Genomic DNA, 21,256 nt, shown 5'->3' with positions numbered 1-21,256 from the left:
ACAGGCTCAATTGAATGGTTCTGAACTGAAGCCTGCTTTTCTCACTGCTGCATGCTGGCACTTACCATATTTCACCCTGAATAATTGAATGCTCTACATCTTTATTGCTTCTCTGCACTTCTCCATTGCATCATTGTTCATTGTCCTTTATGAACGAGATCAAGTTGTGATGTGTCCCAGTTTGATATCAAGTCTTTTTGTATTATCTTCTTTGGTTTGTTCAGCAAATTGCAATGGGCTCCCCTACCCATTTATATAGGCCAACATCTTTACATGAGAAAGAGGAAACAGAAAACATTGGCAAAATCACTTGAAATCACTGGCCACTTTAATAATGGAACACTAGTCACTTTTTAATAATGTTTACATATTTTGCATTACTCATCTCATATGTATATACTGTATTATATTCTACTGTATTTTAGTCTATGCTGCCCTACCAAGCAAAAACGCAGTAACTGCTCATAGTGTGGAACTGAGAAAAATGGCTTTTATTTACCTTGGTTTCACAGTAACTTGATGCAGTTACTGCTAACATGACCCCCATTTTCTCCAAAACACAATACAATAGAGGCAGGATACTTGTCCACATGATTAAGCAGTAATTTAATCTGCTTAATCCACATGATTAAGCAGTAATGTAGCAAAATTGACATTAACTCATCTTCGACCAAATGAGCAGTTACTGCCTTTTTGCTTGGTAAGGCAGAATGCCGCTCTGACATTGCTCGTCCAAATATTTATATAGTCTTAATTCCATTCCTTTAGATGTGTGCGTATTGTGTGTATGGTTGTGGAATTGTTATGACTTTTTAGATATTATTGCACTTGTTGGAGCTAGAAACACAAGCATTTTGCTACACCCGCAATAACATCTGCTAAACATGTGTACAGTATGTGATCAATAAAATGTTATTTGATTTGAAAGTGCAGTGATGTTCACAAAATTCCTTAAACTCCCACCTTGTTTCCTGTAGCTGCATGTACTAATGTCTCTCACACAATAAAATGCACATTTCTGTATGTTGTAAAAACGCTACATGGTCGCTGCCCATATCATTGCGTAATGCAGAAGTCAGGAGCAATTGCTTGCATGTGCGTTACCACTCCACTATGTGTCCCTGTCATGGCTTTTGAGCCTTCAGTACAGATAACAACACATCTTGACCACCAGTCCATTTCATGTCACAAAGCTGTCTAAACCTCTCACGTTGTAATGGTTTCCTGTGGTTTGCAGAAGAGGATGTTTCCCTTAATTGACCCCACATAAACGTAACGGACATATACCACGAGCTGTGCCAGGCCCAACACTTATGTTGACTCATCCAGCTGTAAGGCATATAATTTAATTGTTTCAAAACATCTCCTACCATGTCACTGATGCGTCGTGAAACAGTGTTGTTTGATGAAGGAATTGTCTGTATAGTATTTTTTGGGGGGGGAATTAAGTCCTCCACAATAGTATGGGCCTTGCCTGGCCTGGCCTAGCTACTCGGTAGCTCACCATATATGACGCTTCTAGCCACTTATTAGTGGTATCTGTTGCTTTTATACATTTGTTACTACTCGAAACTCGTCTTTATTCTTTATTCGCTCAAAAAACTCATGTGGCTTATTTTTCAAATGGTCATGTTTCGTTTGTAAATGTCTGCGCATGAGTGAAAGTTTCCCGCGAGAGAGTAAGTAGCGGTTAATGTGATTGGATGAGTATTATTTGACTAGGCTACCTGTATTTGACATTGTGTCGTTATTTCGCAAAACACTAACGTTAGATGGTTTCATTTTATTTTTGGCAGACGAGGAAAAAAACTCACCCAAACTTTTTGTGAATCACATTTTTGTGAAGATATGTTTCATTTGGGCTACACAATATTATTTGTCATGAAATCAATGGTTCTTATTGACCATTCTAACATTGAAAACCGCTCTAAACGTGATATAATCTAATGTTTTATCACAGGCCCCATAAACATAGATAAAAACGAATCTGTGCTGTGCTTTTCAATTGATAAATGATTGAACACTGCTCCCTGCTGGTCAAATGGCCACATTGAACTGCCTTTATTTTGAATTGAAAAAGGATGGAACCCCCCAAGGATCAGATATCAAGGATCAGCATGTCCCGTGCGAGAAAGGCAGGTTGATGTTTCCAGGGTTAGAGTAGTGCAGAGGCAGTGAAGAAAGTAGAGGAAGATGGGTCAAGGGGGAGGGATCCTGAGATGAGTGGTGTGAGTAGGAGATCTGTACCAGTACAGAGGGATAAACCAACAAGTGATATATGTTTCAGTAAGATTGGATTTTTGGCATTTATAGCAATGGTTATTAACTGTAATGCAGAGATGGAATGTAAGTCGCAGAAAATAGAGGTTGTGGTGGCAGCTGCAGAGAGGCATTTGGGTGTGCAAGACTTGACATCAGAAGAGGCACAGGATGTGTTAAGTGGTGGTCCCATCCTTTCAGGTTGTTGGCCTGAAGTAGGACTAAATAGATTTAAATAGTGGAGTATGGTATTTATTATTATTTCGAATTTTTATTGTGAGTGTAGTGTTAGATGGTAAGGTATTTGTTGTGTATATATATATATATATATATATATAAACACACACACACACACACAACAAATATATATATAAAAGCATTGTATAAGGGAGTTATACTCCAGTATAGTAGGTGGCAGTAATGCAACATTTATTGGATGCCAACCGCCGTTAAACCTCATCGAAGAAGAAGTAGAACACAAAATAAAAAATAAAATAAAAATATTACTATGTAAGGAAGTGGAGGGTGAGCCCAAACTAGCAATTCGATGTGGCTTTATTTAGCTAATCTTGGAATGAAATCAATAGTTTTTAAATATAAAAGTAGCCAGTCTATTAAAATTAGCTTGATGAGAAATATGTGTTTACAACTAGCTAGCTAACTACGTCAGTGCAGGGCTAAATTACAGAGCCGGGACCTAACTAGTTATGTTAGGTAACATTAACTACAGTAGCTAACTAATTAGGTAGCTAGAGTAATGTCAACAAACCTGTTTAGTCAATCGATTTTGTATAATTGCATGATACCAAATGTTGAATTTTGGCGACAACGTTATCATTAGTATTTGAAATGGTCACTCGCCTCCAGAAAGTCACTCATCAACCCAAGTTGATTTTGACTAGCCCAAAAGAGAGAACTCCAGGGTTAGCTAATAATAGCTAGGTGGCAGTCAAATCTCTGTAAGAATGGGTTTTTAGGCTGACAAAAATAATACTGTAATTCCATGGCATTCATACATTCCATAAGGCCCAACTAACACATTGAATCACATGACCATAGCCTTATAGACTGTCAATGGCAGGGCAACAGTTGTCATCTGATTTATGGCCCAGATGTGGATCCATACACCTTGCTCTTGTGTTCTTTGACATACTCTTTGTTGTTTAAAATCAAACAGAAGATCACAGGATGGATACTAGTGGGAAACCCTCCACAGCCCAATTTCTGCTATTAGCCACCAGCTCAGCACTTACTGCAGTCTTCTACTCTGTGTACTGGAGGAGGACAACAACAGTAGCAAGATTAAAGGTAATTACATTGCAGCCTTGCCTCATCTATCTTATCTACCCTTATCTCTTTAAATCTGTTAGTAGCATGTTTAGTAGTTAGGCTAAACATTGGCAAGCGACACATTGAAGGTGGTTTAAAATATTTTGTTTGCAACTTATCAGAGCACACCACTGCGCCCAGAAATCCAATGTAACGTTATCAATAGTTCAGACAGTGTTTTTATATCATTGCAGTTGACCAGGAAACGATTTAACTTAATCACAGTGACTATAACTGCATTGACAATGAACATTTGAGGTTTTTGATTGTTATTCAATATCATTTATGTTTTACAGGGAGCCAAGAAAGTGTCTATTGATCAGGATATGAAGAACATCCTGACAGAAGCACCAGGAAAATGTGTCCCGTACGCTGTTATTGAAGGTGTTGTGAGATCTGTGAAAGAAACCTTGAACAGCCAGTTTGTGGACAACTGCAAAGGGGTCATCGAGAGGTTAACTCTAAAGGAGAAGAAGATGGTGTGGAATCGCACCACTCATCTCTGGTAAGTGCTAAAGTACACTAAAGTGTTATAATATTTTGCACCCTCTCTTACTGTTAGGAGGCTCAATTTGTGTGGATTTATTTTTTTGTGTGTGGAGACACTTTCACACACTGACAATGGCCTAGTAATGGCTAACTTTTGTTCTGCTTATGATACCTCCTAGAATGAATCAATAAATATGGTACCTTTTTTAAAAGTATTTAAAAAAAATAAAAACAAACAAACTTGATGATGAAAAACATACTCTATACTGCATCTTTTTGTGGATACACATCTCTGTAGGTATCTAATATTTTATACCTGTCAGGAACGAGAGTGAAAAGGTCATCCACCAGCGTACCAACACGGTGCCCTTTGACCTGGTGTCCCACGACGAGGCTGTGGCAGCCACCATTCGGGTCATCCGTCCCCTGGACTCCTCGGAGCTGGACCTGGAGACCACCTATGAGAACTTTCACCCCACTGCCCAGTCCCTGACCAACGTCATCGGCCACTTCATCAGCGGGGAGCGCCCTAAAGGTGTGGTCCTGTGTGGCTCAGTTGGTAGAGCATGGTCTTTGCAACACCAGGGTTGTGGGTTCAATTCCCGCTGGGGCCACCCATACAGGGAAAATTCCACTCACTACTGAGTGATTACTTACTTAACTATTTCAATAAATGTAATCCATGGAATGGTCCTTGGGAAGAAGGGTGTTTGATATATATTTGACATTTGTATCTAAAAGCATAATTTTGAAATAATTAATCAAAGCAAAGTTAATATATGTATGCCATTTTAGACCCAGGCCTCCTTCAGGACTCCATAATGTTTAATCTGTAGGTGCTACAAAGCAAAACATGGGTCATGAAGCTTTACTACAGAGCAAGCAGTATCTCGATTTCATTTAATTGAAAATGTACCATTTTTGATTAGGCAAAAGTTTCAATATATTGATGAACATTACACACCCTACAGGCATATCTAAGTTCCAGATTGGAATCGCTGCAGCTTTTAGAGTTATGATCAGTGGTGTAGTGGAGGGTGAACACACTTTTTCAATATTAGTTTCGATATTCAAATAGGCTGGATAACCATTTGATTAGATGTTCAGGAGTCTTATGGCTTGGGGGTAGAGGCTGTTTAAGAGCCTCTTTGACCTAGACTTGGCGCTCTGGTACCGCTTGTCGTTCGGTAGCAAAGAGAACAGTCTATTACTAGGTTGGCAGGAGTCTTTGACAATTTTTAGGGTCTTCCCCTGACACTGCCTGATATAGAGGTTCTAGATGGCAGGAAACTTGGCCCCAGTGATGTACTGGGCCGTACGCACTACCCTCTGTAGTGCTTTGTGGTCGGAGGCCGAGCAGTTGTCATACTAGGCAGTGATGCAACCATGCTCTTGATGGTGCAGCTGTAGAACCGTTTGAGTATCTGAAAACCCATGCCAAATCTCCTGAGGGGGAATAGGTTTTGTCATGCCCTCTTCACAACTGTCTTGGTGTGCTTGGACCATGTTAGTTTGTTGGTGATGTGGACACCAAGGAACTTGAAGCTCTCAACCTGCTACACTACAGCCCCGTCAATGAGAATGGGGGCGTGCTCGGTCCTCTTTTTTCCTGTAGTCCACTATCATCAGGGGCGGCAGGGTAGCCTAGTGGTTAGAGTGTTGGACTAGTAACCGGAAGGTTGTGAGTTCAAACCCCCGAGCTGACAAGGTACAAATCTGTCGTTCTGCCCCTGAACAGGCAGTTAACCCACTGTTCCCAGGCCGTCATTGAAAATAAGAATTTGTTCTTAACTGACTTGCCTGGTTAAATAAAGGTAAAATAAAAAAAATAAAAAAAAAATCTCCTTTGTCTTGATCACATTGTGGGAGATGTTTTTGTCTTGGCACCACACGGTCAGGTCTCAGGTCTCTCCCCAGCCAGGCAGTGTTTGCAGTGCGAGGTGGAATAGGCTACAGTATATAGGATTCGTAGTTCTTTGACTTTGTGCGATTAATTTACCAGCTATGAAGCAAAACGGTGAAAGTACTATGAAAACAGCTACTGTTGCATTTATTTTACTATAAATGTGATCATACTTTACTGTAGAGCCCTGACAACCCGCCAACGTGGCTGGTGAAATAGACATCTTTACCCGCCTGTCTGCTTTCCACTAGACACTGGGAGATTCATTTACCTTTCAGCAGGAAAATAACTTAAAACACAACTCTACACTGGAGTTGTTTACCAAGAAGACAGTGAATGTTCCTGAGTGGCCAAGTTACAGATTTGACTTAAATCTGCTTGAAAATGAATGGCAAGACCTGAAAATAGTTGTCTAGCAATGATCAATAACCAATTTGAGCATGAAGAAGTTTAAAAAAGATTAATGGGCAAATATTGCACAATCCAGGTGTGGAAAGCGCTTACACTTACCCAGAAAGTATTGACTCAGGGGTGTGAATACTTATGTAAATGAGATATTTCTGTATTTAATTTTCAATAAATAACCCAACAATTTCAAAAAACATGTTTTCACTGTCATTATGGGGTATTGTGTGTAGATGGGTGAGGGAAAACATTTTTTTAATCCATTTTTGAATTCTGCCTGTAACACAACAAAATGTGGAATAAGTCAAGGGGTATGAATAAGGGATTTATTATTTTAGATCATTCAGAGTCTGTCACTGTTTGTCATAAGTTTTGAACAGGGCGCCTTTCCTTCGCCGGTTGGGCCGTTTGGGATTTTTTTTGTGCCAAATTGGAGTATTCCCATTTCTCCAGGCACCACTACACCACTGGTTGTGATCCAATTAGATAAAATGACCGAATGGGAAACTGTATTCAAAATGGTTGCTCTCTGCTGGTGATTTGCAGGATGTGCAATGTTACAAGTAAGTAAAATGAGGCCTGTGATTGGTTACATTGCCTACTATGCCAATTTCTCTGGACCATAACTTTTAACATAGCAGAAATCCCTGGGTAAGGCCAAAATGTCAAATGTGCCAACTTTATGCTTTTAGATACAAACGTCATATGTCAACAATTCTTCCTCCAAAGGACTATTCTATGGATTATTTTGTGAAAATCTCCAAAATCATGGTATTTTTTTGTCCTGGTTTCGTGAGGAATCAGTCATTTGAATAATGTAATGTACTTTGTGATTGATATACTTTTATCCAATAAATCAATTAATAAAATTCTATCATAAATGGTATGTTATTATTATCTTAGGTATCCACGAGATGGAGGAGATGTTACGTCTGGGGGAGAGTGTGACCGGGGTCGGGGAGCTGGTGCTGGACAACAACCTGGTGAAGCTCCAGCCTCCCAAGCAGGGCCTGAGGTACTTCCTCAGCCGACTGGACTATGACTCCCTGGTGGAGAAGCAGCAGAGCACAGTCAGGTTCTGGAGGATCCTGACTATGATGTTTGGTGTAGTTGCTTCCACAACGCTCTTCTTCATCCTGTGGAAGCAGTGGGCTTACCATACACAGAGGAGGAAGAAGAAGAATGTTCTGGAGGAATTCAAGGAGCAGCAGAGGAAGCGGTTAAGGGAGCTGAATGTGGAGGAGGCCAGTGTTTCCCCTAGTGCCTGTACAGTGTGTTTGAGCCAGGAGCGTTCCTGTGTGTTCCTGGAGTGTGGGCATGTCTGTGCTTGTGACCGGTGCTACCAGGCACTGCCAAAGCCAAAGAAGTGCCCTATCTGCAGGGCGACGATAGAGAGGGTAGTGCCTCTTTATAACAGCTAATGGACAATGCCATTTGGATGGCCATTGTAAATGGACTGATCTAATGTCACTGAAAAAAGGATTGTCGGCTTATTTTTCTGTTTTCTTTGCTTTGCTTTTAATTGAAAGATCAAGCTGACTTGTAGCTTGATTTGAGTTATGTCAGTTGAAATGAAAACATGTCATATCCAGGATCCTTCTTAGTTGTAGAATCAACTCAGAACTTGAATGTTTTCACCTCAATGTTTCTCCAAAGCACACATCAAAGCGATTTTGAATAAATAAAGACAAACAAAATAAATATATCCTCAACCTATTTTACAAATCTGTTGGCCCTATACTATCCACACACATTTATGTAAATGTTTATGGCTGCCAGGAGAGGGTGATGTCTGCCTTGCATACCTTTTCAACAGGGAAGAAAGAGTACATCGTATTTTATGATTTAGATAAACCATTGCATTTGCTCTAAGCAGAAAAGGCACAGAAATCATGTACAAAATAAAGGTATTTGCAAATTAAAAACATTCGATAAAGTATCAAGTTTTTTAAGTGACAATCAGTAAGTTATCATAAAAGAAGGAGCAATTCACAATGGTGTTAATAACTTATTCATGAAGTGTTGACTGTTACGGGATGTCCATTGAACCGAGAAAGTAAAGAATAAATACAATATCACGAGCGTGTCGTGACGAGACAAGTGAATGCACCAGGAAAAAGCTACCTCAGTCGGTGACGGATCTTCTGCCAATTCTGCTAGGGATTGTTTTGCATCGCTCTCCTACACTATTTGCATTTCTCTCCATCAGTCTTTTATTCTGTAAATGACTATTCCATCGATAAAATACTCATTTATTCGTAAAGAGGACGGAACATTTTGGATAAAATGTGTTTTATGCAAGCGATATCATAGGCTACAGTATAATGTTCAGTTGATTATCAAGTCATCTTTTTCACTGACGTCTTTCAGTATCGATTATTGACTAAGCTTTTATTGTGAAGACATGTCGGAAAGTATTGCCTTACAATGAGAAAAACTCATTATGGTGCTGATGGCGACAGGTCTCCATCACCGGTCTCCTTGCAGGATGCCAACAACTTCTATTGTAGCCTACTTCACAGACTAAAAAAAACACCTCAACTCTGACAGATTGGGAGAAGTGAAAGAGGTGAGAGACTATTGTCAGCCATAGGACATCTCTAAATCATTACAGTAAAGGCAATAAACACTTTTGGAAATAGGACAAAGGCCTAGTGTGTGTGTCCAAAAATACAGTCGGCCTCTTATTGGAAAATGTGTTCATATTTACCAGTGGCATTACTGGACACAGCATGTAAAATTAACTTTCCCATGAATAGATAAAGGCTGAGTTGAAATCCACCATCTCGTAGTTGATGCTTGCCTGCATCCTGAATCAGAATCTGACTGAATTCTCACAATTGCGTTCTCTTATCCGCAGTTGTCATTGAAGATGACAGAATAGATGATGAGCTGAAAGACCCAACAAAAAGAACAACTGCTGGTGTCTAAAATAACCCAAAAGATGGTTGGAAGATCAAATATAGGCCTACCCTACCCTCCTTGCTCAACAAATAAACCATTTGGAGTGTTATGGTATTGTAATCCTCAGCAACTTTTCCTCCAAGTTTAGCTTGAGATGTAGACCCCACAAAAAGTACTTGAGCAATTTGATTGGTTGATGATAGGCCTGTGACATCAGATCTCAACAATGATTGGAGAAGTGTTTAGCATCACCAGTAAGCTTAGGCTACCACATCCTTATATATACATTTTTTTTCATAAGCACAACATGACTGCAAGACAGGTTGGAATGTCTGACTGAAATACGGGACAAATCAACCTTTCTAAATTGGTGGTGTTTGAATTTGTTGATAAAATGCGGGATATGATTGTTTGGTTGCGGGGCGAAGGGACAAAATGCAACACTGTCCCGCACAATCCGAGACGTGGTCACCCTACCTTTTTGCAGTGATGAAATACTGAACCACTTGTTTTTTACAGAATTACAATTGAAGGAATACCATTTGTATTAATCATGCACTTGTTGCTGTTCCTAGTTGTACTTATGCCATTGCTCTGAACTGCTGGCTCATTCTAATGTGAAAATTTATTTTTGTATCAGGCAGCTGCTACCTATGAAACAACAAACAACTAGAATGACTTTGGCGATGTCATTTACAAAATAGCCTCCAACATCCTACTTAGCAAATTGGATGCAGTCTATCACAGTGCCATCCATTTAGTCACCAAAGCCCCATATACTAACCACCATTGCAACATGTATGCTCTCGTTGGCTGGTCCTCGCTACATAGTCGTTGCCAAACCCACTGGCTCCATGTCATCTATAAGTCTTTGCTAGGTGAAGCTCTGCCTTATCTCAGCTCACTGGTCACCATAGCAACACCCACCCGTAGCAAGCACTCCAGCCGGTATATTTCTATGGTAATCCCCAAAGCCAACACCTTTCTTTCCAGTTCTCTGCTGCCAATGACTGGAACGAATTGCAAAAATCACTTAAGTTGGAGACATATCTCCCTCACTAACTTCAAACATTGGCTGTCAGAGGAGCTTACAATTCGCTGCAACTGTACACAGCCCATCTGTAAATAGCCCATCCAACCAACTACCTACCTCATCCCCATATTTGTTTTAAAAAATTTCTGCTCTTTTGCACACCAGTATTTATACTTGCACATCCTCATCTGTGCATCTATCACTCCAGTGTTAATTGCTAAATTGTTATTCCTTCGCCACTATGGCCTATTTATTGCCTTACCTCCTTACTTGATTTGCACATGCTGTACACAGATTTTCTATTGTGTTATTGACTGTACGATTGTTTATCCCATGTGTAACTCTGTGTTGTTGTTTTTGTCGCACTGCTTTGCTTTATCTTGGCCAGGTCGCAGTTGTAAATGAGAACTTGTTCTCAACTGGTTAAATAAAGGTGAAATAAAAAAGGTATTTAACCTACCTGGTTAAATAAAGGTGAAATAAAAAAATTAAAAATCATGTTTTTGTGATTGTAACAGTCAACACATTTGATAGTATTGTGCTGTCCTAGGGTCACAACAGGTCACAACTGTTCCAAACATCTCAGATGATGCCAGCACATTAATTTATTCTCAGTGATACACTACATCACCAAATGTATGTGGACAGCTCCTCGTCGAACATCTCCTTCCAAAATCATGCGCATTAATATGGAGTTAGTGCCCCCCCTTTGCTGCTATAACAGCCCCCACTTTAATTGGAAGGCTTTCCACTAGATGTTGGAACATTGCTGCAGGGACTTGCTTCAGCCACAAGCATTAGTTAGGTCAGGCACTTATGTTGGACGATTAGGCCTGGCTCACAGTCGGTGTTCCAATTCATCCCAAAGGTGTTCAATGGGGTTGAGGTCAGGGCTCTGTGCAGGCCAGTCAAGTTCTTCCACACTGATCGCGACAAACCGTTTCTATATGGACCATGCTTTGTGCAAGGGGGCATTGTCATGCTGAAACAGGAAAAGGCCTTCCCCAATCTGTGTGTGACTGAAATAGCCGGAAACACTAATTTGAAGGGGTGTCCACATACTTTTGTATATACAGTGCCTTATTCTAAAATGGATTAAATAAAACATTTCCCTCATCAATCTACACACAATACCCCATAATGACAAAGCGAATAAAATAACAGAACTACCTTATTTACATAAATATTCTATTGATCATCCTTGAGTTGTTTCTACAACTTGCAAAAACCAAGCGATAAGGTCGAAGGAATTGTCCGTAGAGCTCCGAGACTGTGTTGAGGCACAGATCTTGGGAAGGGTACCAAAAATATTCTTCACTATTGAAGGTCCTGAAGAACACAGTGGCCTCCATCATTTTTAAATGAAAGAAGTTTGGAATCATCAAGACTCTTCCTAGAGCTGGCTTCCCAGTCATACAGAGCAATTGGGGGAGAAGGGCCTTGGTCAGGGATGTGACCAAGAACCCAAGGTCACTCTGACAGAGCTCTAGAGTTCCTCTGTGGAGATGGGAGAATCTTCCAGAAGGACAACCATCTCTGCATCACTCCACCAATCAGACCTTTATGGTAGAGTGGTCAGACGGAAGCCAATCCTCAGTAAAAGGCACATGACAGCCCTCTTGGAGTTTGCCAAAGGCACCTAAAGAACTCTCAGACCATGATAAACAAGATTCTCTTGTCTGATGACACCAAGATTGAACTCTTTGGCCGGAATTCCAAGCTTAGCGTCATAACCAAGAAGACTTGAGGCAGTAATCACTGCCAAAGGTGCTTCAACAAATTACTGATTAAATGGTGTGAAAACTTATGTAAATGTGATATGATATTTGCAAAAATGTCTAAACCTGTTTTTGCTTTGTCATTATGGGGTATTGTATGTATATTGAGAAAAACAATATAATCAAGGCTTTAATGTAACAAAATGTGGAAAAGGTCAAGGGGTCTGAATACTTTCCGAATGCACTGTATTGTGTTGCTTATAGCTCTTCTGAAGCATTTTCCAATATGAGTTTAAATTGAAAACCTTCCTCTTTCATGGTTTGCTACAAACACAATCCCTGCCTGTCAATTTATCAAAGGTTCAAATGCTCAGCTGGCAGACAATGGGGACTAGGTTTGATGTGAACATTTACTATTCATCATATACCAACAGAGACTCAACATAACCTCCGCTCGAGCCCAGAGAGCGACAAGCCATCTCATTGAGTGGCAGCGGATGCTAATGTCACAGTCGGACAGGGTTATTGAAAAGATCCAGGGAAAACCACCCAAACACAGGCAGGAGGCACACCATCAGGAAAGGGTAGTATGATTATTCTCCCTTTCTTTTCTTTCGTATCATGTATTTTCTTTATTTTTTTTATTTTTTGCTCCACAGACATGGTTTACATAACGGAGGATCAGATGTCCTTGCTGCTGAGTGACTGTCACCAGGACAGTAGTGGCTCAGTGGAAGTTATATAAGATGCCATGTAACTGTAAGCAATACTGGGTTCAAGGGCCTGGCTACAGTTATTGCGCTTTTCACGGGCAAAGGGCAGATGCAGTACAGTTCTCTATTAGAGTTAATGAGCACCATTCCCCTCCTCATTTGGTACAGCTTGGTGACCTTTTCAGTGGTTACAGTATGCCCAGTTCAAATAGGACTGGTGTGTGAATTTTCAAACTTAATGGAATATGCAACGTTCCTATACATCAGATGATTTTTAAAGGCATAAACTGGTTTGCTATGTCAGCTTGAAAAGTTATGCCCATGCATACTATAGATTGATGCTAAATGCTCTGGGTAGCCATTTGATTAGCTGTTCAGGAGTCTTATGGCTTGGGGGTGGAAGCTGCTTAGGAGCCTCTTGGACCTAGACTTGGTGCTCTGGTACCGCTTGCCTTGCGGTAGCATAGAGAGAACAGTCTATGACTAGGGTGGCTGGGGTCCTTGAGCATTTTTAGGGCCTTCCTCTAATACCGCCTGGTATAGAGGTCATGGATGGCAGGAAACTTGGCCCCAGTACTACCCTCTCTAGAGATCTACGGTCGGAGGCCAAGCAGTAGCCATACCAGACAGTGATGCAACCCGTCAAGATGCTCTCGATGGTGCATCTGAATAACCTTTTGAGACCTGAGGACCCATGCCAAATCTTTTCAGTCTCCTGAGGGGGAATAGGTTTTATCGTGCCCTCTTCACAACTGTCTTGGTGTGCTTGGACCATGTTAGTTTGTTGGTGATGTGGACGCCAAGGAACTTGAAGCTCTCGACCTGCTCCACTACAGCCCCGTCAATGAGAACCGGGGTGTGCTCGATCCTCCTTTTCCTGTAGTCCACAATCATCTCCTTTGTCTTGATCACGTTGAGGGAGAGGTTGTTGTCCTTGCACCACACAGTCATGTCTCTGACCTCCTCCCTATATGCTGTCGCCTCGTTGTCAGTGATCAGGCCTACCACTGTTGTGTCATCAGCAAACTTAATGATGGTGTTGGAATCATGCCTGGTCATGCAGTCATGAGTGAACAGGGACTACAGTAGGGGACTGAGCACTCACCCCTGAGGGGCCCCCGTGTTGAGAATCAGCGTGGCCTGATGTGTTGTTACCTACCCTTATAACCTGGGGGCAGCCCGTCAGGATGTCCAGGATCCAGTTGCAGAGGGAGGTGTTTAGTCCCATGGTCCTTAGCTTAGCAATGAGCTTTGAGGGCAATGGAGATTGCATCATCTGTTTTGTGCAGTATGCACATTGGAGTGAGTCTAGGGTTTCTGGGAATATTGTGTTGATGTGAGCCATGGCCAGCCCTTTTAAAGCCTTTCATGACTACAGACGTGAGTGCTACGGGTCGGTAGTCATTTAGGCAGGTTACCTTAGTGTTCTTGGGCCCAGGGACTTTGGTGGTCTGCTTGAAACATGTTGGTATTACAGACTCAGACAGGGAGAGGTTGAAAATGTCAGTGAAGACACTTGCCAATTGGTCAGCACATGCTCGGAGTACACGCCCTGGTAATCCGTCTGTTCCTGCGACCTTGTGAGTGTTGACCAGTTTGAAGGTCTTACTCACATCGGCTGCGGAGAGCGTAATCAAACAGTCGTTCGGAACAGCTGATGCTCTCATGAATGTTTCAGTGTTACTTGCCTCGAAGCGAGTATAGAAGTTATTTAGCTCGTCTGGTAGGCTTGTGGCCCTGAGCATGATCTCGATTGTGCTTCCCTTTGTAGTCTATAATAGTTTGCAAGCCCTGCCACATCCGACAAGCGTCGGAGCCGGTGTAATACGTTTCGATCTTAGTCCTGTATTGACGCTTTGCCTGTTTGATGGTTCGTCGAAGGGCATAGCGGGATTTCTTAAAGCTTCCGGGTTAGAGTCCCGCTCCTTCAAAGCGTCAGCTCTACCATTTAGCTCAGTGCGAATGTTGCCTGTAATCTATGGCTTCTGGTTGGGGTATGTACGTACAGGCTCTGTGGGGACGAAGTCGTCAATGCACTTATTGATAAAGCCAGTGACTGATGTGGTGTACTCCTCAATGCCATCGGAAGAATCCCGGAACATATTCCAGTCTGTGTTAGCAAAACAGTCCTGTAGCTTAGCATCTGCTTCATCTGACCACTTTTTTTGTAGACAGAGTCACTGGTGCTTCCTGCTTAAATTTTTGTTTGTAAACTGGAATCAGGAGGATAGAATTATGGTCAGATTTGCCAAATGGAGGGGGAGGGAGAGCTTTTTACCTCTGGATGAGCGTTTTCCTGTTTGCTTATGGCGGTATACAGCTCACTGAGCGCGGTTTTAGTACCAACATTGGTCTGTGGTGATATGTAGACAGATATGCAATATAATAGTCCATTATATCATAACACCTTAACGTCCACCCCCCACCACCACCACACACACGCACACACACACTGAGCAAACACAAGTAATTACAAGGTCTAGCTCCACACAGCAGTCCATAGAGATGCATCATGGTGCAGATCTATAAAAATAAATCATACCTAGTCTCAACATTGAAGCAACAACTGCACTGGGAGACGGAGCTGGAGGCTTCCAGCAGTTGCCAAGGCAACTGACCTGGTGCTGGCAGTCTGTGTGGTGTGTGTTATGTGTTACGTTTTCTCAGCTCACAGTTGTCATACCAAGAGTGCCGCCATGTGTTATCACAGTTTCCTGAGGAAATTGCTGTACCCCAGGGTGTCTAACATGATGATTCCTATCACATTTTAATGATATCAGCAGGAGTTAGAAACTTCAATTAAGCCAACAACCAGACAGTGTAAGGCTAAAGTCTCACACAATGTAATGCATGGTGTGCCCTGTTTTTCAACAGTATGGATCACTAAAGCTGCATTTACACAGGCAGCTCAATTCTGAACTTTTGCCAAATTATTTGCAAAAGATCTGTTTTGATTGGTTAATTAGTGGCAAAAGAGACAAATTGGGCTGCCTGTGTAAACACAGCACAATTGCCTCATTGCCCTGTCGTATGTCTCAAATTTTTATCAGTAATTAATTCACTCATTATATTGACATGCTCCTTCCTGTAAGATGGAGAAACGCAGCATCCTGATCATCTGAAAAGCAATGTGAGACCATGCTGGTGAAGCATTTTAATCTACTGTCATGTGCTGTGAATTGAAACCTGAGAAACAAGCTTCCAGATAAATGAGTCTACATCCTATAATGTTGGTAAATGGCTCCTTTGCAGACAAAAATAATTCAGCAGATCTTTTCATCGGCAACATGTACCTTCAGTATAAAACAGGGATTGTGAGTTTTTCTTTTCCCAATCTTCTTACTCTGTAACACACACACTTCAAGTCCTTCTGATTAATAGTGAACATTTACTATGGGCTGCATATTAGATGTTTGAAAGTGAGGTGTTGTTTTGATTAAGCGTTGTGTGTTTTGTTCCTCAATCACATCAGTTAAGGACGATCTTTCAAAATGACATGTTGACTCCCTTCAGTTGGGGCCTATTCCTTGGGGAGCCCTCGTCATTCCACAAATGTGTTCTATTCCAACACAAGCACTCCTGATTCAAGTAGCCAACGGACCTAATCATCAAGCTCTTGATTAATTGAATCAGGCGTACAGTGCTGGAATAACAAATATGTCCATGACATGATACTGGGTTCAAATATATGTCATGGATTATGTGTGCCAGGTGGAATCACTGTAATATATGGTAGAGTTGCTCATAGGCTCTTCTGTATCTAGCTGAATATCATTGATGTCGCCCTTACATCCCAAACCATGATTTCAAATGATCTATCTATTGCGCCTGGCATTTCCTACTGGCCAAACAGAGCTATTGAGACAAACACACTGAGCACTGACAATGTTGTTTGTTTTATGAAAACAAATGAAGTGTATTATGTATTCGTGGAAGCAACCAGTCCACCTGCCTACATAAGATAATACAAATCAACCATGAGGAAAATGAGAAATATAATTGATTAATTATACACGAAAATGGTTCCGCTTTTATCAACCTCGTGATCATTTATAATATTGACCCTCCTATAGCGGTAAGGATAGACACCATTCTAAATAGGAGTTATATCCGTTGTCATTAAATATGCCCCCAATTCAAAGCTAATGCAGCTATATACAATAATTGCAGATACAAATCAGGATACTAATCATCGCTGGTCATTTACGATTGTAACCTATACCGTAACGATACTAGTACGCATACCCGTCTCTGTACTATATTTTCTACTAGCCCAGATTATACCTTTGTCTTTCTCCTTGAGACCTGGGCCTTGCCTGCTTGCTAATTGAATTCACCGGTGTGTAGTTACTCTGCACCTCTGTCAGACCGATTGGGCCGTGTAATAGTAGCTTTGAAAGGCTACAACGATTACTGGAGCAGTAGTGGATATTCAAGTGAATCTTTTGTTCTGTAACAATCTTTAACACCGTAGTAGTGAGAGAGACACCGAAGGGTGTTTCTGCATTAAACAGAACATTTCTATTCAAATATAAGGTTGGTCTAGGTACAACACCGAGCCACACTGAGATGGTAAAAACAATAGGAGGTCTTCAAGGAGGGAGTGAATCAGTGAAGTTGCCCAAGTACTGTAGCTGTGATGTGCACTTTTAGGTCATCATAAAAGGATTACCAGTGAGAGGAGGGCCATTAGGTTCATCTTGCTTGATTACCTGAGAATAGTCTGGGGTCCTCAGAGAGCACCACTGTCAGTTAATACCTCCTCTGATGGAGAGTGCTGTGAACAAAAAGGGTCTCAGGGTAGCTATAATGGTTATATGTGGTAAATGGCTTGTTTGGTTGTAGGATAGTGCGAAGAGACTCAGGGTCAGCCAGGGTAAAGAAAAACACAGTAGAGAACTCAATTTCACAATTTATTACTGTTTCAAAACTGTTTCTAGCTCCTAGCCAACTGTACATTACAAATATAGCTCTGTTCAGTGCCCTCTTTTGCCCTATTTTGTTCATTGAAAAGAGTGCATACACAATATTCAAAGAATATATTCTTGAGGTCTGTCATTCCAGGTTCCAAACAATATGTATGCCAATTTGTTTTTTAAAGTTTTTTTTAACCACTGAGACACTTCTGTTCTGACTATTCCATGCAAGGGCAGATATAGACAACCCTCAAACAAACATTACAATCAGAAATGCACATTGGAGCATCCGACATACACATGGCCAAAAGTACGTGGACACCCCTTAAAATTTGTGGATTTGGCTATTTTAGCCACACCAGTTGCTGACAGGTGTATACAATTGAGCACACAGCCATGCAATCTCAATACAAAAACATTGGCAGTAGAATGGCCCGTACTCCACTGTCATAGGATGCCACCTTTCCAAAAAGTCAGTTTGTCAAATTTCTGCCCTGCTAGAGCTGCCTCGGTCAACTGTAAGTGCTGTTATGGTGAAGTGGAAAGTCTAGGAGCAACAACGGCTCAACCATGAAGTGGTAGGCCACACAAGCTCACAGAACGGGATCGCCGTGTGCTGAAGCGTGTAAAAATTGTCAGTCCTCGGTTGCAATACTCACAACGAGTTCCAAACTGCCTCTGGAAGCAACATCAGCACAATAACTGTTCATCAGGAGCTTCATGAAATGGGTTTCCATGGCCGACCAGCCGCACACAAGACTAAGATTGCCATTCGCAATGCCAAGCATTGGCTGGAGTGGTGTAAAACTCTGGAACAGTGGAAATGTGTTCTCTGAAGTGCTGAATCACATTTCACCATCTGGCAGTCCGATGGACGAATCTGGGTTTGGCAGATGCCAGGTAGACGCTACCTGCCCCAATGCATAGTGCCAACTGTAAAGTTTGGTGGAGGAGGAATAATGGTCTGGGGCTGTTTTTCATGATTTGGGCTCGGCCCCTTATTTCCAGTGAAGGGAAATGTTAATGCTACAGCGTACAATGACATTCTACATGGCTATTTCAGCCACACACAGTTTGGGGAAGGCCCTTTCTTGTTTCAGAAGGACAATGCCCCTGTGCACAAAGCAAGGTCCATACAGAAATGATTTGTTAAGATCGTTGTGGGAGAACTTGACTGGCCTGAACAGAGCTCTGATCTCAACCCCACGCCAACTGCGAGCCAGGCATAGTCGCCCGACATCAGTGCCTGACCTCACTAATGCTCGTGGCTGAATGGAAGCAAGTCCCCGCAGCAATGTTCCAACATCTAGTTGGAATCCTTCCCAGAAGAGTGGAGGCTGTTATAGCAGCCTAGGGGACACTAACTCCATATTAAATGCCCATGATATTGGAATGAGATGTTCGACAAGCAGGTGTCCATATACTTGGCCATGTAGCGTATGCCCACTCCAATTCTTCTCATGGTGCAAAATGTATTTTCCAGACATAGGGTCTATACTACTGTTGGCTATTGTCATTCCGTGTAACACAATGAGAGCAGTAACTTGGAACAGCATTGTGTAAACCTTTATCCATGTCAAAACTGTTATGCTATTTATTTTTGTCAACGTCAAGAACGGTTTAAATCAATTTATTGCACCCCAAAATAGATGTACAAGCCAATATTAGATAGAAAAGGTATCCAAATGTCATGACTTGGACTCCACTGTACCTATAATGACGATGCAAAAAGTGGAGTCCTCAAAGGCCGGCCCTTGTTTCCATTCATATTCCTCACTGACATGAGGCCATTTGTCAGGGTTCTATATAGAACACAAAATATGTACTTTACAAGCAACACAACATGACCTCATTTAAAAGTGAGACAAATATGGTAATAGTTTACTGGTGCATTGCTCTCTTCTCCCAGTCTGGGATGTCTCCCCCCAGCTCTGAGAGATCTGTAATTTTACAAAAGGAAAATAATGCATTACACGGGGACAGGATTTTCCCATCCAGTACTACATGGCAATATGTCATTCAACTCATACCAATAAAACATTTAATTTCTCACCAAATATTTTGAAAATCATTCCCCATTAGCTGCTCTTCCATCTTTAATAAATCTTCCGGACTCGGGCGACTGTCCTTTAAAAAGGTCACCGTTTTTTAAATTTCTGAAACAAAGTAGTTTTACATTTGTTCACTTCCTAATGTCACAGCCTAATTTGAATATCATTCAAAATGGTTTAAAAAGGAAGTGTCATACTTGCTTCCGGCATAGAAATAAGGTCTGAGCCTTTGCAGCGCTTTGGTGAGGGAGAAGGAGACCGCTGTCTCCCACATGACCCATCCCTGGAGAACGAAGGCTCAAGATTCTCTGCAGTAAAATATTGGACAACATCATGTCAATTCTTGGTACAACTAGAATACCAATGGTGTTGGCTTACTTTTTTGAAGGGTCCTTCTCACTATAATTGTTTGGTGGCTTGCGCAGCATTTTAGTTTGCCATTTCCCCTCAAACGCCAATACTTGGTGGCTTGCAGGGAGTTTTAGCCTCAACCCCATCGAACACCTTTGGGATGAATTGGAATGCTGACTGCGAGCCAAGTCTAAACGCCCAACATCATTGCTCGACCTCACTAATGCTCTTCAAATCAAATCAAATGTATTTAATATAGCCCTTCGTACATCAGCTGATATCTCAAAGTGCTGTACAGAAACCCAGCCTAAAACCCCAAACAGCAAGCAATGCAGGTGTAGAAGCACGGTGGCTAGGAAAAACTCCCTAGAAAGGCCAAAACCTAGGAAGAAACCTAGAGAGGAACCAGGCTATGAGGGGTGGCCAGTCCTCTTCTGGCTGTGCCGGGTGGAGATTATAACAGAACATGGCCAAGATGTTCAAATGTTCATAAATGACCAGCATGGGCAAATAATAATAATCACAGTAGTTGTCGAGGGTGCAGCAAGTCAGCCCCTCAGGAGTAAATGTCAGTTGGCTTTTCATAGCTGATCATTAAGACTATCTCTACCACTTCTGCTGTCTCTAGAGAGTTGAAAACAGCAGGTCTGGTACAGGTAGCACATCCGGTGAACAGGTCAGGATTCCATAGCCGCAGGCAGAACAGTTGAAACTGGAGCAGCAGCACGGCCAGGTGGACTGGGGACAGCAAGGAGTCATCATGACAGGTAGTCCTGAGGCATGGTCCTGGGGCTCAGGTCCTCCGAGAGAGAGAAAGAAAGAGAGAAAGAGAGAATTAGAGAGAGCATACTTAAATTCACACAGGACACTGGATAAGACAGGAGAAGTACTCCAGATATAACAAACTGACCCTAGACCCCCGACACATAAACTACTGCAGCATAAATACTGGAGGCTGAGACAGGAGGGGTCAGGAGACACTGTGGCCCCATCCGATGATACCCCCGGACAGGGCCAAACAGGAAGGATATAACCCCACCCACTTTGCCAAAGCACAGCCCCCACACCACTAGAGGGATATCTTCAACCACCAACTTACCATCCTGAGACAAGGCCGAGTATAGCCCACAAAGATCTCTGCCACGTCACAACCCAAGGGGGTTGTCTTCAGTGACTCAACCCACT

The 21,256-nt window shown here is 41.9% G+C and overlaps 1 protein-coding gene across 4 annotated transcripts; it reads left to right on the top strand.

Annotated features, from left to right (window-relative positions):
- Nucleotides 1–2,687: 2,687 nt before the first annotated feature.
- LOC110492076 (mitochondrial ubiquitin ligase activator of NFKB 1) lies at nucleotides 2,688–8,893 on the top strand. Of its 4 annotated transcripts, none has more exons than XM_036946985.1 (6): nucleotides 2,688–2,769; nucleotides 3,437–3,567; nucleotides 3,885–4,093; nucleotides 4,401–4,612; nucleotides 7,289–7,801; nucleotides 7,839–8,893. In XM_036946985.1, the coding sequence occupies exons 2-6, from the start codon at nucleotides 3,448–3,450 to the stop codon at nucleotides 7,922–7,924; spliced, it is 1,140 nt and encodes a 379-aa protein (XP_036802880.1). In that variant the 5' UTR covers nucleotides 2,688–2,769; nucleotides 3,437–3,447; the 3' UTR covers nucleotides 7,925–8,893. The 4 variants fall into 4 exon arrangements, with proteins under 4 accessions (XP_036802880.1, XP_036802879.1, XP_036802878.1 ...); XM_036946984.1 differs by having other exon boundaries at nucleotides 2,689–2,784; XM_036946983.1 differs by lacking the exon at nucleotides 2,688–2,769 and adding an exon at nucleotides 2,791–2,973.
- The last annotated feature ends 12,363 nt before the right edge of the window (nucleotides 8,894–21,256 follow it).

The sequence above is a fragment of the Oncorhynchus mykiss genome, chromosome 16 (genome assembly GCF_013265735.2).
Source record: "Oncorhynchus mykiss isolate Arlee chromosome 16, USDA_OmykA_1.1, whole genome shotgun sequence".
NCBI classification, from domain to species: domain Eukaryota; kingdom Metazoa; phylum Chordata; class Actinopteri; order Salmoniformes; family Salmonidae; genus Oncorhynchus; species Oncorhynchus mykiss.
Note: the sequence above shows the minus strand (reverse complement) of the source record. Positions and strands in the feature narration are given on the sequence as shown.

Excerpts from the sequence above, each read along its gene's own strand:
- LOC110492076 (XM_036946983.1), top strand. Across the intron at positions 4,613-7,288 it reads CAGCGGGGAGCGCCCTAAAG|GTATCCACGAGATGGAGGAG; the intron begins GTGTGGTCCTGT and ends TTATTATCTTAG. Across the intron at positions 7,802-7,838 it reads GGTAGTGCCTCTTTATAACA|GGACTGATCTAATGTCACTG; the intron begins GCTAATGGACAA and ends GCCATTGTAAAT.